The following is a 16,391-nucleotide window of genomic DNA, read 5'->3' on the forward strand; positions in this document are numbered from 1 at the left end:
AATCTGCTCCTTGTCACCACCAGTCCACTGACACAGCTCTCTCCAAGACCCACCAATATCCACCTTCATCCTAAATCCAAAAGTTCTCAGTCCTTGTCTAACTTGACCTCTGCAGGATTTGACGCTGCTCACAATTATCTTCTGAAATGACTCTTGGGATCTCTGTCACTGAGCTCACCTTGCCTTTTGGCACCCTCCTGCCTCTTTCTGGGGCCTTCATCACCTGTTCTGCCTAGCTGACTCAGTGGCTGTCTGACTATGTAGGCTTTGATGAACTTCATGTAGGCACACCCCACCTGTGCCTCACCTCATGCCTGCTCCACATACCCAGAGGCTCCCATGTGCCCCTGGAAATGACATGCGGGAGGTCTAAATAAATCAGAAAGTGTGGCTGTTAACACTCTGTGCAGGGATATCCCACTCAGTGGGATAACAAGAGTCAGTGGATAAACTCATCTCTTCCTCCCCGCTTCCTAGCCTACTACTGTCTGTCACTGACCAAGGACTTTCCGTGTTCACAGTTCATTCTGCCTCTCAGACGACCATCTGTGAAACCAAGCAATCGACTGCACTTGGCACCAAGTGCAGAGTAATGCACTTGGCCGGCAAAGTAATGCGCCCTGATGCTGGCTCTCTTCCTTCCCTGCCTCCCTCCACTTTCCCACTTCCTCCTGCCTCCTTCCTGGGATTGCACTCCCCACTAAAGAAGTGGCTCAGGGGCTGTTACCTCAGACTCTGCTTTCTAAGGAACACTGGTTGAGGCATATTCTGGAAAGCCCCCATGCTTAGTGTCCCTCCTCCCTTCATAACTACTCCTTCTGAGCTTCCTAGGTTTCTCTTCCTCTTTCAGACCCTTTTATTGGTGCTCTCTAGGTTCGGCCCGAGGTTCTTCTTTGAGTGTTCTTATCCACTTCCAGCATTTTGAATACCACTTTAACAACTCCCAAACTTCAGCTCTCTCTTGAGCTCCAGTCCTGTACATCTGTGGCAGAGGCACTGTGTCCCTCAACATCTCTTCTCCACTTCTTTCTGTGAGTAACAGAACTCCTAGTTTTTAGCCAGCCACGTGGTTACCCACACTGAGGACCAAATTTCCCAGTGTCCCTTGTAGCTCCACAAGGCTTGTGACTAAGCTGGTGAGTAGGATATAAGTGGCAGTGATGTGTGCAACGTCTAAGCTATGCATTCCAAGAAAGGTTTGTGCCTTCCTCTTTATCTTTTTCCCTTCCCACTGGCTCCCCAAAATACATGGGCGGTGCCCCACTTTACATTAGAGATGAGGGCAACACTCCAAGAGAGGGAGAGCAACAAGTTAGAGGCAGGCTGGCCCGAGACTAGGGAGCCACCATTCCAACCATGGGCTACTCATACCCAGACTAGTGAACTTGAAGGAAACTTCTGTCTTGTTTAAACCACTTTAGGATGATTTGGGTTTCTGTGACAGAAATTGAACTTAAATCCTAGCTGATCTATCAGCTGCCCCAACTAGTTATATCCATTTATTTATCTCAGGCACCCTCACCTCAGTTTGTCTCAGCTGGTCTTCCCCCATTGCCGCTTCCAACTTCCCTCTACCTGTGTTCTTGACATCTTTCTGACATGAACCATAATGACCATAAGTTGTCAAAGTCACAACTCTGGGTAAAACCCTCAGCTGTCCCTCTCCCTCAGCACCACACCCAACATTCAGTCACCAAGTGCCATGGTATTGCCTCCTAAACACCTTCCAAATCTCTCCACTTCCCTCTATCCCTACTCCCACCATCCTAGTCCATGCCACAGTCACCTCTCACCTGAGCCACCAAAGCTTACTAATTCATGTTCATGCCTATTTCCCTCCAATATACTTTCCATGACATGGCTAGAAGGAGGCTTCTTACACACAGATCTGCTCGTGTCACATCCCTGCTTATAACCCTTTAACAGCCTCCCATCACCTTTAGGATAAAGGATGTGCCTATTAGCATGGCTTAGGCATAGGGTGAGTATTCTCCTGGTTTAATTATTGACAACATCCCCTCTCACTCTCAAGTGTCCTGACTTGCATGATAAATTACATGGTCACTTATTTATAAGGCTGCTCATGAGCCAGCCTCAGCCTCAGACTGACCACCTAGGCTTACCTCTCATGACCCATTTCTGGTTGCCATCATTATGATGTCTTAATTAAATCTTCAAACTTGCCATATTTTCTCTGACCTCATGGCCTTTGCACATGCCTTTCCTCTGTTTAGAATTCTCTTCCTTATCTTCTTCACAAGGTTGATTCCTACTTATCCTTTAAGTATTGCTATAGGTTGAACTGTGTCCCCCCAAATTCATTTGTTGATGTCCTATCAGTACCTCAGAATGTGACTGTATCTGGAAACAGGGTCTTTACTAAGTTAAATGAAGTCATTTAGTGTGGCCTTATTCCAATATGACTAGTATCCCTGTAAAAAGGAAAGGGGAAATTTGGAGACTGATCTACATACAATGAGAACACCATGTGAACATGAAGACAGTTATTAACAAGCCAAGGAGAAAAGCCTAGAGCAGATTCTCCCTCATAGCTCTCGGAACAGACCAACCCTGTTTACACCTTGATGTTACACCTCTAGCCTCCAGAACTGTGAGACACTAAATTTCTGTTGTTTCAACCATTTAGTAGTACTTTGTTAATAGCAGCCCCAGCAAACTAATATATCCATTAGTAGGTGAGTGGATAAATAAACTGTGGTATATTCATTTCATGGAATAGAAAGGAATGAAATATTGACATACACAGGAGCATAAGAGAATTTCAAAATAATTATGCTGCATGAAAGCCAGGCTCCCCCGACCCCAAAAGAGTCCATAATGGATGACTCCCTGTATAAAAAATTCTAGAAAATGCAAACAAATCCAGAGTGATAGAAAACACATCAGTGACTACCTGGGGAAAGGGGCCAAGGGTTGGGACAGGGATGGTGTAAGTGTGGAAGGGCCCATAAGGAAACATATGAAGGAGCACAAGGAAACTTTTGGGGGTGATAGATATATTTATTATCTTGATTATGGTGATGGTTTCATGGGTGTGTACACAAGTAAAAACTAATCAAATTATATTCTTATATGTGAATTTTTTAATATGCCTATCATACCTCAATAAAGCTGTTAAAAAAAAAAAAAAGAAACCAAATAAACTAAATGTAGTTCTCTGAATGTAGATTATTATATTTTTGTATAAGAAATGCTGGTGTGTAAGGAGTATCTTCAATCATTCTCTGAACAGTTTGTACTTCCCCTTAAAAGAAAAACTCCCCCTGATGGGTGCCTGGCTGCCTCAGTTGGTAGAGCATGTGACTCTTGATCACAGGGGTGTGGGCTCGAGCTTCATATTGGGTGTATAGATTCCTTAAAAATAAAATATTTTTTAAAAATGGAAAACTGTCCATTGCAGGAGTTTATATGATGGATGGAAGAGTGAGTACAACTTTGAAACTGGCCACATGAAATGACCCAGCAAAGACCACAGATGTGTCTTACTCACAGGTATTTCCTATACAGCTAGCAAATGTGCTGTGCTGTTCCACTCTCTGAACATATAACTCTTCTAATGTCTCTAAAAACATTACTTTACTAATTAAAATTAAAATTAAAATACTAATTATAATTACTTCAAATTGAACTCTAATATAGAGAACATCTTAAATTCATCATTAGTGGAAAATACACACACAACTCAAAAAAAGAGTTGCTACCATTTATTTGAAGGAAAGATGAAACTGTATGCAATTGTCGTTCTTTACCCAACAAAGGAACTATTATAACACATTAACAAAAAAGGAAAGATGATAATTTCACTCCCATATAGCTTTTGCCCTGCCAAATTCTATGCCTAAAAGTAGCAACTCTATTAAACCTTATAATCAAAACTTTTATTCTTTCCATTTTTCCTTGTTGCACATTTTGCATGTATATGTCCTTTAATAAAATCCAGACAAGATTAAAATGTAATCCAATGAAAGGAATGCTGTAGCACACTGACTTACCAAAGGGCCAGTTCAAATTCTGGGAGAGAGGAGTAGCTAGCCAAGTAGGTGCCACAATAACTGAATGAAAGTAAAGTGTAGTCCAGAAGAACACTGCCTAAAATATAAAATCAGTTACAAGGGTTTAATCATTGTGTTCAGATTAACTACAGTCTTACAGTTTATCTCCCTTATCTAACGATTTTCACATAATTCAAGAGCATTCAGCTCCTGGAATAACAAATCTCCTAGGTGATTTCTAAGATTATGAACAGAAAGCTAAAAGCAACGTTAAAATTCCTTTTTTTTTTTTTTTTTAGATATTAGAGTTGGGGTACCTGGCTGGTTCAGTTGGGAAATCATGCAACTCTCGATATTGAGTTTGAGCCCCACAGTGGGTGTAGAGATTACTTTTTTAAAAAAAGAAAAAAATTAGGGGGGCACCTGGGTGGCTAAGTCAGTTAAGCATTCGACTTTGGTTCAGGTCATGATCTCAGAGCTCTTGAGTTCAAGCCTCTCATCAGGCTCTATGCTAACAGCTCAGAGCCTGGAGCCTGCTTTGAATTCTGTCTCCCTCTCTCTCTGCCCCTCCCCTGCTCATGCTCTGTCTCTTTTTCAAAAATAAACATTAAAATTTTTTTTAAAAATAAAAAATTAAAGATATGAGAGTAAATTAAGACCATTAGGTCACTGTCCCTAGACTTCAATAAGAACTGAGTGTATTGAACCATGGATGTCGTAAGTATAATTTGAAATGACCCAAGAACTAGAACATGCTCCATAAATATATGAAACACTGTAATTAGAAAAGTTATTCAAACAACTTTAAATACTTTGGGGGGTTGTAATCATTCCAGGTTACTTCCATGTCTCTATGTCTTGGGCCACACCAGGCCCTTTGCTTAATATCTTCTGGTTCTAGGAACAATTATAAAAAGTTCTATCTCATCCATACCTGTAGTTGAAGACATGAAACATGACTCTAAAAACCTTAGTAACAATGTGTTTACAATGTGTGTCATGAGGACGCTAAGACAAGGAAGTATGCTTCTGCCCTCCTGTGTATAAAGATCCGGTTTCCCCCACTCTACCTGCTGTTTTTCAATGTGGTTCCATAGGTACAAGTTCTGCCTTCTCCCATGTCTTTTTCACATGCAGGTCTCTATTGCTAGTTCTCTGTACTTTTCGTGGTTGTTTCCTGCTTTTTTTGCCCTTCTCACTTTAACTGACTAGAATATAATGCTAAACTTTGTTGTTTGTTGAATTTATTTAGCCCAGTTTGATTAACAAAGAAAACTTGTATTAACTGAGCAAAAATAAAAGGTTTTCTGTGGAATAGAGGCCTCAATAGAATAATTTCTATCCTTACTATAGACATTTCCTCTCATAAATGAAGATTATTCGTTTTATATTTTATTTATTTTAAATTTCTAAAAATGCATGATGTTTGAATATGAAAAAAAAGCTTTAATGTTTATTTAGTTTTGAAAGAGAGAGAGAGCTCACATGCACAATTGGGGGAGGGGCAGAGAGAGAGGAAGGGGTAGAATCCCAAGTGGGCTCCACAGTCAGCAAGGAGCCCAATGTGGTACTTTATCCCACAACCCTGGGATCATGACCTGAGCTGAAGTCAAGAGACTGACAACTGAGTCACCCAGGTGCCCCTCCCCCCCAATAAAAAGCTTTACAAGAAAATATATCCTCTGTAATCTCACTACCAAATTTGGTAAATTTCTGGTATTTTCTTCTATGCTTACTTGTCAATAAACATTTTTTTTTTGCTTAAATATAACTTTGAAAAAATACATAACATTGCTTTTTATAGCTATAACAATCATGGTTTAAATATTATGTATAATAATTCATTTTAAAAACTTGGATCATACAGTGTTACTCCTACTTACATTATATAGAGCATTTTGTCATTAATAATTCTTCAAAATCAATTTTTAATGCTTATATAATACCCTTTATGGGATATTTTCACATATTTAACCATATTCATATTACTGGGGATGTAGGTGGTTTCCAATTTTTTTCAATTATGATAGTGCCTTTATCTCCTGTGCATACACATCTTTGACTATTTCTGATTTCCTTAAAATTGAATTCTAGTTCTTCAACTGAGTTTAACTGGGTCAAATATGGTAATGTTTACTTCCCAGAAAGATTGTATCAATCTTAGTCCCACCTTATTCCCACCTTCAGCAAGAAAGTGTGCTACCAATTTCACTGTGCTCCACCTAGCGGTTATCAGCTTAAAAAAATTGTGACCTTGATAAGGAGAAAAACCTCATCTCAGTTCAAATATCAGTTTTTAAAATGAATATTGAGATGGAATATTTTTTGATATTTTGGTCATCTGTAGTTTTGTGGTTTGGGCAATTTCTTCTTCCACTGTTCTAATGGGATGTTTGGGTCTTTTTCTTATTGTTTCATAAACTCTCTAAAAATACTTGATCATATTACTTCCAAGTATCTTCCGCAGTTTATTATTTGCCTTTTAATTTTTCATGGTGTTTTGAATGTTCTTAAATTTTAAATTTGTATGCAATAATAGGTCAATTTTTCTATTTTTAGCTATTTCCTTTGTGTGAAAATTCCTTCCCCATCCAAATCATTTCAATATTCTACCATATTTTCTCCTACTTTTCAAATGGTTTGCTGTTTATATTGAACTCTTATTTTTATCTGATGTATGTTTTGATGTTCAGTATAACATGAGTATCAAACTTGATATGTTGGCTCAAATAGTTTTGTTTGAAGTTTTTAAAGATTTATTTATTGATTTATTTAACTAATCTCTACACCCCACATGGGGCATGAACTCAAGACCCTGAGATTAAGAGTTGGATGCTCCACTGACTGAGCCAGCCAGGTACCCCTCAAATAGTTTTCCTAGCATCACTGCTGAACAATTTATATTATCTATTTTGGGGGAAGGAATGCAGAATATCATTCATCATATACTTAGCTTTTATATATTCTAAGCTTGTACCCTCTCTTCAACTCTTCCACTGATGTGGTGATCCCTACACCAATATCACACTCTTAATCGCTATAGCATCATGTTAAAAGGACCCTCTATCATGCCATCATTCTCTTTCGAATTATTCCCATCTCTACTTTTTGTTGTTCTGGAAGAACTTCAGAATCATTTCATTTAGGTACTCCTTGCTGTCTAAAACATGATAAACTTAGGAATTATTTTCTATGAACTATATAATAACAAGACTTTCCACTCAGGAATATGTCTCTATATACTTAAATAATTTAAATCAATGATATTTTTGTAGGTTTCATTGAGGTCACTCACATTTCTTCTTGAATCAGTTCTAAGTATTTAAATCACCTTAGCTATGTGAATATTTTGAAACCAGCATCTTACTGAGCATTCTTTTATTAGTCCTAGTAGACCATTGCATTACCCATAATCTCTTCTTCTATAGCTATAATTTTTGTTTCATATTTTGTTGCATTGGCTTGAAATCCCAGGCTAATATTAAATAACTGTGGTAACAACAGCTATCCTTGATGACTTAGTCATAATTTTATTGTGAATGCCTTTAGAGTTTCATTTTTTAATATAAATGTTGGCTGCTGGTTTGAATTAACTTTTAATTGCTTCGACAGGGCTATAGTCAAAATAACAAAGCTGGGGAAATTTTTAAGATGAAGAGTAGTTACAGTCCATATAGACAGTTACCAATGTATGAATGAGCGATGTTTTATAAGTTGTTTTAATCTGTTCAGAACACAAATTTCCCCACAAATAAAATGCTATCAATTATAGTGAAATTCCCTGGCTTAACCCAAAGACTTATTTGACCAGTAAGTCCAAAGAACTAAGACCAGTCCCAAGCTCTCCTGGGCTTTCTATACATGATGTGTTAAATGAGGGAATCATTAGATGGAAACTCCAGTAAATGTGCAGCAGCCCACTGTGGGTCACATGTATCTGTGAATAAATTAATTATAATAAATGTTGGGTAACAGTGACTGACATATTATATATGTGTGTGTGTGATATTCATATATGTCATGTGGATATATACATAATATACATATAATTACATTTATTATCACTACAGCCTTAACAGTAGATACTACCATTATCCCCACACCTAAGGAAATAGAGGCTCAGAGACTTTAGAACTTGTATGACCTCAATTTACCTGGATTTTCAATAAATCATCATAAAAGAAAAAAAAAGTATTCTGGAAAAAGGTTTCAAACTGCATTTAGTGCTGTAATAGTCTACTAGCCCAGTGCTTATCAAGTTTAATGTACATATCAATCACCTGGAGAATCTTACTAAAATGCAGATTCTGAGTCAGTAAGTCTGGGATGGGAGCAGTTTCCGTATTTATAACAGGTATCCTAGGTGATGCCAATGTTGAGGATAAACAGACCACAGACTTTTGAGTAGCAAGGCTGCAGTACACTGATTAAATTCTTTGTGATCAGCCCGATCCTACTTTTAAAATGTGCGATATAAAAACAAAAAACAAAAAAAACAAACTGACAAACCCAAAACACCCTTCATTTGTAAGAACTAGGTTTGCTCACATAAAGAAATCCTTCAGTTATGGCAGATTACGAGTCTTGCAGGTTACCTTTTAATTTGGTCCTTCTGGTCAATCCAGGAAAGTTGTATATGTAGATGACAGGTTTTAACCTCCGGTCGGAAAAAGCCACAACTTCATAAGGAACATTAGTTGCCACAACACCCACAACTCCATTCGTACACTGAAGTACAGTCTTTTTCTTGGTTTCAATATTAATAAATATTACAAAATTCCCACAAGGGTAGCAAATGGTGCTGTCGTTGACGAAATGAACATTCTGCTTAGGGAATCCTTGGACCCATCTTTGGGAAAAAAATGTATCACCATCAATATAATCCATTTCAAATATTTTTTTTAAACAAAGCAAACAAAAGGGCATCAAAATATTTGAAACACATCTATTCTATTTTTACCCCCTTTCTGCCCAAAACAATCTCTAAGATAAAAGAAGACATATGCTGGCTGTGAGACCAGTGTGGAGCCTGCTTGGGATTCTTTCCCTCCATCTCCCTCTCTCTGCCTCCCCCCATTCGCGCCCTCGCTCGCTCGCGCAGACGCTCTCTCAAAATAAGAAACTTTTTTTTTTTTAAACAACCTTTAAAAAAAACAACTTTGAATAGGGCAGCCTACTTTGTGGTTGTGAGTCAAGTAGAAAACTGTTTCTTTACCAAGATGAAGTGTGTACAGCTGTATTTTAGATGGGAAAAAAACGGATAGAATGCAGAAAATAAATGGAATTAAGTCAACATGACTGGAGAATACAGGATACTGAATCAAACAGTAACAGAGTGCAGGTAACACTCAAGAATGTAGAAGAAAAGAAATACCACCTTCTATCTGTGCAGCTGTTTGTGCTTTCCAAAGACCACTAAAAAATGCAAATAGCTCCAAAGTTAGTGGATAGAAGGAAGGGACTGACGGTCCTAATTTAGGGTAAATCCCCAAGGATGACGAGGAAAGGATGGGAGTGTGTGTAGGGTGGTGGGTATGTTTGAAAAATCAGGAGAAAACGGAATACTGAGCCAGAAAGAGGAGGCAGAAATGAAGAGTGGAAGAGAGCAATCGTGGGTAAGCGAGAAAGGGGAGGGTCGCAGAAAAACGAAGGGGTGCAAACAGCTGGAGATGTGGTCACTAAGAAGTCACACAGAGAGGGAGTCTGCAGGAGGGCGTTGGGGGGTAAAGGACAAGAGCTCAAAGTTTCCAGGAGAGAGGTCCAAAGAATGGGAGAAAGAAGAGGGTAGGGAGGGGACTGGGTCAGAAGGAAGTTTCCGAGAGACCCGGCAGTCGCTGGGCGGAGGACGCCGCACCTCACGGACAGGGAAGGGCCGACGGAGGCGTAGGCGTTCTCCTCGCGCTCCCGGCCGTGAGCCATGGGCCAGGTTTCTCTCAGCCCGACCCCGGGGAGAAAATGCCCGAGCCCACTCGGGTCTGCAGCCGTTCGTTACTCTGAGGTCCTCTGCAGCGCAGACTGCAAAGCGTCCGCTGTTACCACCGTATCCAGGAGACTGTAACCCCTGCTCCCATTGGCTATGCCCTGTCTGCCTGCTCCCTCTCGGACCTAGCGGATTGGTGGAAGTGCTGCCGCGTCTCAGCATATGGGAGAGCGGCGAGCTAAGCGTGGGGCGGGCCCTTAAGAGTGAGTGCTGAGTGGCCCTTGCCCGGGGCAAATAATTACAATATTAATAAATATCAATAGCAGAATTAATATTGTGTGCTGACCACGCCAGACGTCGTTCCGAGCGCCATGCAGGCATTATTTCATTTATTCTTCAAATCGCCCATCAGCCCCATTTTATAGATAAGCAAAGTGTAAGTGATGAGAGAAAGAACTTGCCTAAGACTGCAAACTAGGACTTAAAACCAGGTATCGGTATCGTCTAAATTTAGAGTTCCTAGCCTTTAATTACTATATTACACTCTCAAACGGACCCTCCGCTACCTCAAGGAGGCAGACATCTCCAGGAAGTAACTTGATTGGAAGGCCACATCTTGTTCTTGTTTCTTCCCTTCCCTCTCGTACCCTTTTTCCCGTTCTTCCTTTCTATTCGTCTCCTCCTCACTGGCCTCCCCTTCTCTTCCTTAGTTCTTTCTTCCCTGTCTTGCCACCTTCTGGCCTTCATTTCGTACACAAATATTTACTGAGTATCTCCCGTGCATGGTGCTAGTCACTTGAAAAAAAAAAAAATGAGCAAAAGAGATAAAATTTCTTCCTTCTTGGAACTTAGAGATTGGTGGAGTCCAGGAAGATGAGGATAGACATCCACATCATTACACAGATACAGAATTATAGGTTGAATTAAGAAGAAAAGGAGCATGATACTGTGATCGCCTATGTTGAGGTCCTCACCTAGTTGAATGGGCAGAGATGATTTCAGTGCGCATGCGCCATTTTCACTGCGAGCTGAAGGATGAGGAGCCATTGCTGGGGGCTGGGTGCTAGGGGCTGGGGTGGAGGTTGGGGGGCAGGAGTAGGATGGGCAGAGGAGAGTTTTGTAAACTGTTAGGACAGGACAGCAGATTGGATGAACAGGGAACAGTAATGTGCCTGGAGCAGAGGGAGATGAGAAGAAAATACTGAAGATGAAGCTGGAGAAGGAACCAAGGGCCAGGTAAAAGCCAAGTGGAGAATTCTGCTCTTTCTCCTAAAAGCCAATGCAAACACATTAAATAACTTTAAGCAGGAGAATGACATGATCAGATTTATGTTTATAAAAGATTCTGACTGCAGGAAGATTATCACTTGACTAGGAGAATAGGGAAAATAGAAATAGAAGACATGTTAGGAGCCTAAGGGTCCCAGCAAGGGATGCAAAACAGGATTTTCGTGCTCACCACTACTGGCATTGGAGGGTTGGTGGGGAGTTGCATGCAGGATGTTTAGCAGCACCTCTGCCAGTAGCACCTCCATAGCTGGGACAATCAAAAATGTCTAAGGGCACCTGGGTGGCTCAGTTGGTTAGCATCTGACTGTTGATTTCGACTCAGGTCATGATCTCACAGTTTGTGAGTTCGGGCCCCACATTGGGCTGTGTGCTGACAGTGTGGAGCCTGCTTGGGATTCTCTCTCTCTCTCCTCTCTCTCTCTCTCTTTGCCCCTCCCCCTCTTGTGCACATTCTTGCTCGCTCTCTCTCTAAATAAATAAACTTAAAAAGATGTTTATGGACATTGTCAAATGTCTATAATGGGGGGGGGGGTAAAATCACCCCTAGTTAAAGACCACTGATCAGTCTAAAAATTAGAAGGTAAAAATCTATAGGATTTGTTGTTGGATTGATAAAGAGGGGTAAAAGGAAAGGAAGAATCAAGGATGATCTTGGATTTCTGATTATCAGTGTCAAAGAGAGTGGCACCCTTCACTGAGATGGGGTGAAGAAGAATCAGAGATGTGTGTTTCTGCTTTAAAAAAAATTTTTTTTTTTTTCGGAAATGGAAGGCAACACACATGCAGTGCTTAGTGTTAAAGAACCTCACAGAACTGGGTGACAAAATCCCACATTTCTCAGTCACAGGGGGAAGTGGCATAAAGAAAAGTCAAGCTTTCCCCTCTGGTAATTCCTAAACCCTGGACAGTTTCTGCTGCCACTTCCTCACTAGTTGGCTTGTATTTGTGTTTTGACTAAGCCCTCCCACCGAACATACCTTTAACCACAACCTGAGCATTTTATTTATTTTTTTAAGTTTATTTATTTTGAGAGACAGAGAAAGTGATTGGAGGAGGGGCAGAGAGAGAGAGAGAGAGAGAGAGAGAATCCCAAGCAGGCTCCACACACTGTCAGTGAGGAGTCGGATGCAGGGCTTAAACTCACTAACTGTGAGATCATGACCTGAGCCAAAATCCAGAGTCAGATTCTTAACCGACTGAGCCACCCAGGCGCCCCTAACCACAACCTGAGCATTTTAAAGCCAACACCAGAGAAGAATGTGATGAGGCAAATCCTGCCACTGGGTAAATAAATGGTAGGTAGAAGATATAAGGGAGGCAGGAAGTATGTACTCTGGAAAAGAGATACTGACCAGGCTGGCATCAGCCATGACCCTGGAAACCCTGAACTTGCCCAGTGCTAGAGCAAAAGAGAAACGAAATGGAATCAAATTGGAAAACCCCATTTTATAGCTATCTTACTGCATGAAACCCTGACTGCAGTTTAGATTTAAAAAAAAAATGTCTCCAGCTGGGTTTCTGTGATATCTGTTGTTGATGTTCGTGAAGAGACGCCCTAACCTTTACATCATATCAGTTACAGGAAGATTAGTGGCCTTTCTTAGTCTGCAGCGGGAAATATAGATCATCCCCAGGAAATGGACTGGTAGGGGTGAATCAGGAAAATCTGTTCCAGTGCTCACTCTGAAAGATTTACAAACAGTAGAAACAAAATCTTTCTCTAGAAACAAGTTCTTTCTCTAATCAGTGACCCCAAGGAGCAGCCCTGAGCGTCCTAAGGTGACAACTAGTATGTTCCACCATTTGGGGGAAGCATCCAACCCACCTAAGCACAACCCACACCTCTCAACTCCTTTTCTCCTTGCAAATCTCCTCTCTATCACCCTTAGACTAGTCCTGGACAGAATAAGCCTCATCCTCAGCATTAGGCTTTATACCTTTGTAGAACTCAGCTCAATGCCCCCAAAAAGCAGTGGTCAATTCAAGTTCATTGAACCATAAAACCAAAACTTGTCCACAACCAGCCACAGAACAACAACAAATACTTGTTTCCCACTAAGAGATTGTTTCATTCCTGGCTTCTCTTGGGTCCCAGTCAAACTCCATGATATCTGAAAGATGAATTTTCACTAAAGTTTTCACCCACTAACTCGGTTTTCTAGGATCATTTAAACATGGGGAAAAATTATACAGCATACTGGAACGCATTTCATTAAGTAGATGAATAAATGTGCTTTTTGTGAAAGGTAGCAATGTTTACATGAAAAGCCAAAAAAGCAAGAAATTAACATTGTTTCTCTGGGTAAAAAGAAATGTAAGTAATGAATGTTTTTAAGGTAAAGGAATAACAATTTGCAAGAGAAAGTAGCTTCTTATTCTCTGGTAATTGGCCCATTTTATAATAGTGATGATAACAAACCACAATTTCTTGAGCTCCTGTTTTTTGTAGAGAACTTCATAAAATCTGGACCCTCCCAACAACCATGGTACAGGGCAAACTGGGGCTCAGAGAGTTGAAGCATGTAACTCAAGTTTGGACGCATGGCTCTGCGCAGATTTCCTCTCCACTCGGCAATGAGAACAGCTCACTCTTTTTATGCCACTGCTCTGCGTCTGCTACACATTTATGAAACATGTATTATTTTATCCCTATTGCAGAGACATGGAAATCGAGTCTCAGGAAAGTCAAGAATTTTGTACAGAGTATCACAATCTTAAATGGATTTGAACCCAGGTGGATGTAATTATGTGAAAGAACCCTTCTTTCCAGACATGTGAAGACTTGAAATTTTAAACCAAATTGGGCATTTAACTTGAATTGAGCATTTTCCCGGAAGAAGAAGAAAAATAGGGAATCCTTCATAATTCTCAGAAGTTTTAGAATAAAGAATATGGGACCAGGTTACATTTTTATGGTTATTCTGAGCCAATTAGTAAAAATGTTATTATTTTGTGCATTTAACCTAACATATTCAGGTTTATTTTCACATTTCAAATATTTTTGTAGTGTGTGTAAAACACAGCTGTATGATTACATTTCATGTCCCAAGTTGCTTACCTTGATCTTGATGCTGAAATAACTACATTTGGTTGAAACATGGAAAGGATTTGTAATCAACATCCAAGTAAATAATACAGTTATTAAATAGTGTAAATAATACACTGTATTAAGTAGTAAATAATACAGTGTTAGACAATGCTCTAAAGAAGGTGACTAAGAAAGTTAGTTTAAGGGGGAGAGGGGAGATTGTTACATCAGGCCCACCCTGAATTCCAAGGCAAGAATATAGGCAAGACATCTGTAAGCCATTTATCCAAGATTTTTAAATGATTTATTAAAACTTAAAAGTTGGAATGCCCAGGTGGCTCAGTTGGTTAAGCGTCCAACTCTTGATTTTGGCTCAGGTCATGATCTTGTAGTTTGTGAGTTCAAGCCCCTCATTGGTGCAGAGCCTGCTTGGGATTCCCTCTTCCCACCTCCTCTGCCCCTCCCCCAGCGCACGAGCACTCTCTCTCTCTCTCAAAATAAATAAACTTTAAAAAATGAAATAAAATTTAAAAGTCAAAATACAAATTACAGGAATGAAAATTAAAAATTCAAATCAGGGGGCACTGGGTGGCTTAGTCAGTTGAGCATCTGACTTCAGCTCAGGTTCATGAGTTGAGCCCCACATGGGGCTAACAGCACAGCCTGCTTAAGCTCCTCTGTCTCCCTCTCTCTCTGCCCCTCCCAACTCACACACGTGTACTCTTTCTCGCGTGCTCTCTCTCAAGAATAAATAAACATTAAAAAAATTCAAATCAGAATTTTAAAATGAAGGCAAAATTGTTATTTCATTTTTTATCATAATTAAATCTTAAAATATTTTATATCAAACATTGTAATTCTAGTGTTCAGTATCCATCTAGTCAAAGTGAAGAATTGGTGTCAGACTCCAACATGTTTCATCTAGTCCCACGTACATAAATAAACGTAGGCATAATAAGGTTTGTATTATATTGTAACGCATTCCACAGTCTCATGTGTTACTAATGCCAATACCACACTAATTCATGAGAACCCCTGGGTGCACAAATTGGAACCCAAAGAGAATTAAGAAAATAGTCACTTGATTCTACTGAGAAAGGGTCCTTAATTATGAGAGCAGCCTAATGCATTCATACTCTCAGCAGCAGAGGACTAGACACATTTATTATCTGTCTTTTCTCATATCCAAGCATTTCTGCCACTCAGATCTTCCCTACACTCCCTAAATAGTTTCTCCCTCTGATGTCAGTCAGTAGTGACACCTCACAGTGAAACCTCACAGTGGTCAAAAACAGTTAAGCAGTCTGGTTTCGAGGACCTGGGGCAACAATGGAGAAACCCGGGGCGAGAAGAGGGCTAGTCACTATGGTAGATCTTTAGGGTTGCCATGGTTCTGCGAGAATGTGGAGTGCTGTATCCTGCACGTTGGTGGCATGGGCTCTCTAAAGCGTGGGGTCCCTGGCAGGGGCACTCCTTGCTGCATCTGTGGATGGTACAATGTTACAGATGTTTAACAAACTATGTAGTGAAAGATAAAATAGCGTAGGAGGAAAGCTTTGTGGGAGATGGTGAAAGGGGGAAGCAGTGGAATTTATTAGATGACAAAAACAGTACAGTTTAACAAAAAGTCGGGAAGTTAGTTACTCCTGCAGAAGGTATCTGGTTGTGGAGGGCATTGAGATGGGCTGGGCAAGACTTCTGGGCTCACCTGGGGCCTTGGATCCCTGGCAATTTTGCAGAACACTGAAATGAATGTTAATTAAAAATGAAATTTTATATTACTCTCTTGTGAAAGTATAAACAAGAAAATATATCTATGACTCTATATATCCATATATCTATGGACTTTAACATGGACTTCATTTAAATAGAAATCCAGGGGCCATTAGTAGATAAAAATGAATCAATTCGCCTTGTGCCATAAATATCACTTAAAATAGCATTTTCAAGGAGTATTAAGTACAAAGTTTTTGAAGAGCAAAGGTTTACCATCATTACATATTCAAAATTTGAGTTTGGATGTCCTCCTAAAAAGCTTCAAGGTTCATCCACACTAAATTATCCATTGTACCTTCTCATAAAAGTAAAAGCTTAAAAGCAGTAAAATCCATCAGTACATTCCATTTTATATCCTTTCATC

The 16,391-nt window shown here is 40.0% G+C and overlaps 1 protein-coding gene across 2 annotated transcripts in view; it reads right to left on the reverse strand.

Annotated features, from left to right (window-relative positions):
* Positions 1-10,016, reverse strand: part of CFAP43 (cilia and flagella associated protein 43) — a 125,102-nt gene extending 115,086 nt beyond the window's left edge. For both annotated transcript variants that reach the window (XM_042908543.1, XM_042908544.1), the window contains exons 1-3: positions 9,868-10,016; positions 8,609-8,862; positions 4,014-4,110 (exon numbers count right to left, since the gene is read on the reverse strand). In XM_042908543.1, the coding sequence (XP_042764477.1) occupies positions 4,014-4,110; positions 8,609-8,862; positions 9,868-9,932 (416 nt within the window). In that variant the 5' untranslated portion in view covers positions 9,933-10,016. The remainder of the gene's footprint in view (positions 1-4,013; positions 4,111-8,608; positions 8,863-9,867) is intronic.
* Positions 10,017-16,391: the final 6,375 nt, after the last annotated feature.

Source organism: Panthera leo, chromosome D2 (assembly GCF_018350215.1).
Source record: "Panthera leo isolate Ple1 chromosome D2, P.leo_Ple1_pat1.1, whole genome shotgun sequence".
Classification (NCBI taxonomy): Eukaryota; Metazoa; Chordata; class Mammalia; order Carnivora; family Felidae; genus Panthera; species Panthera leo.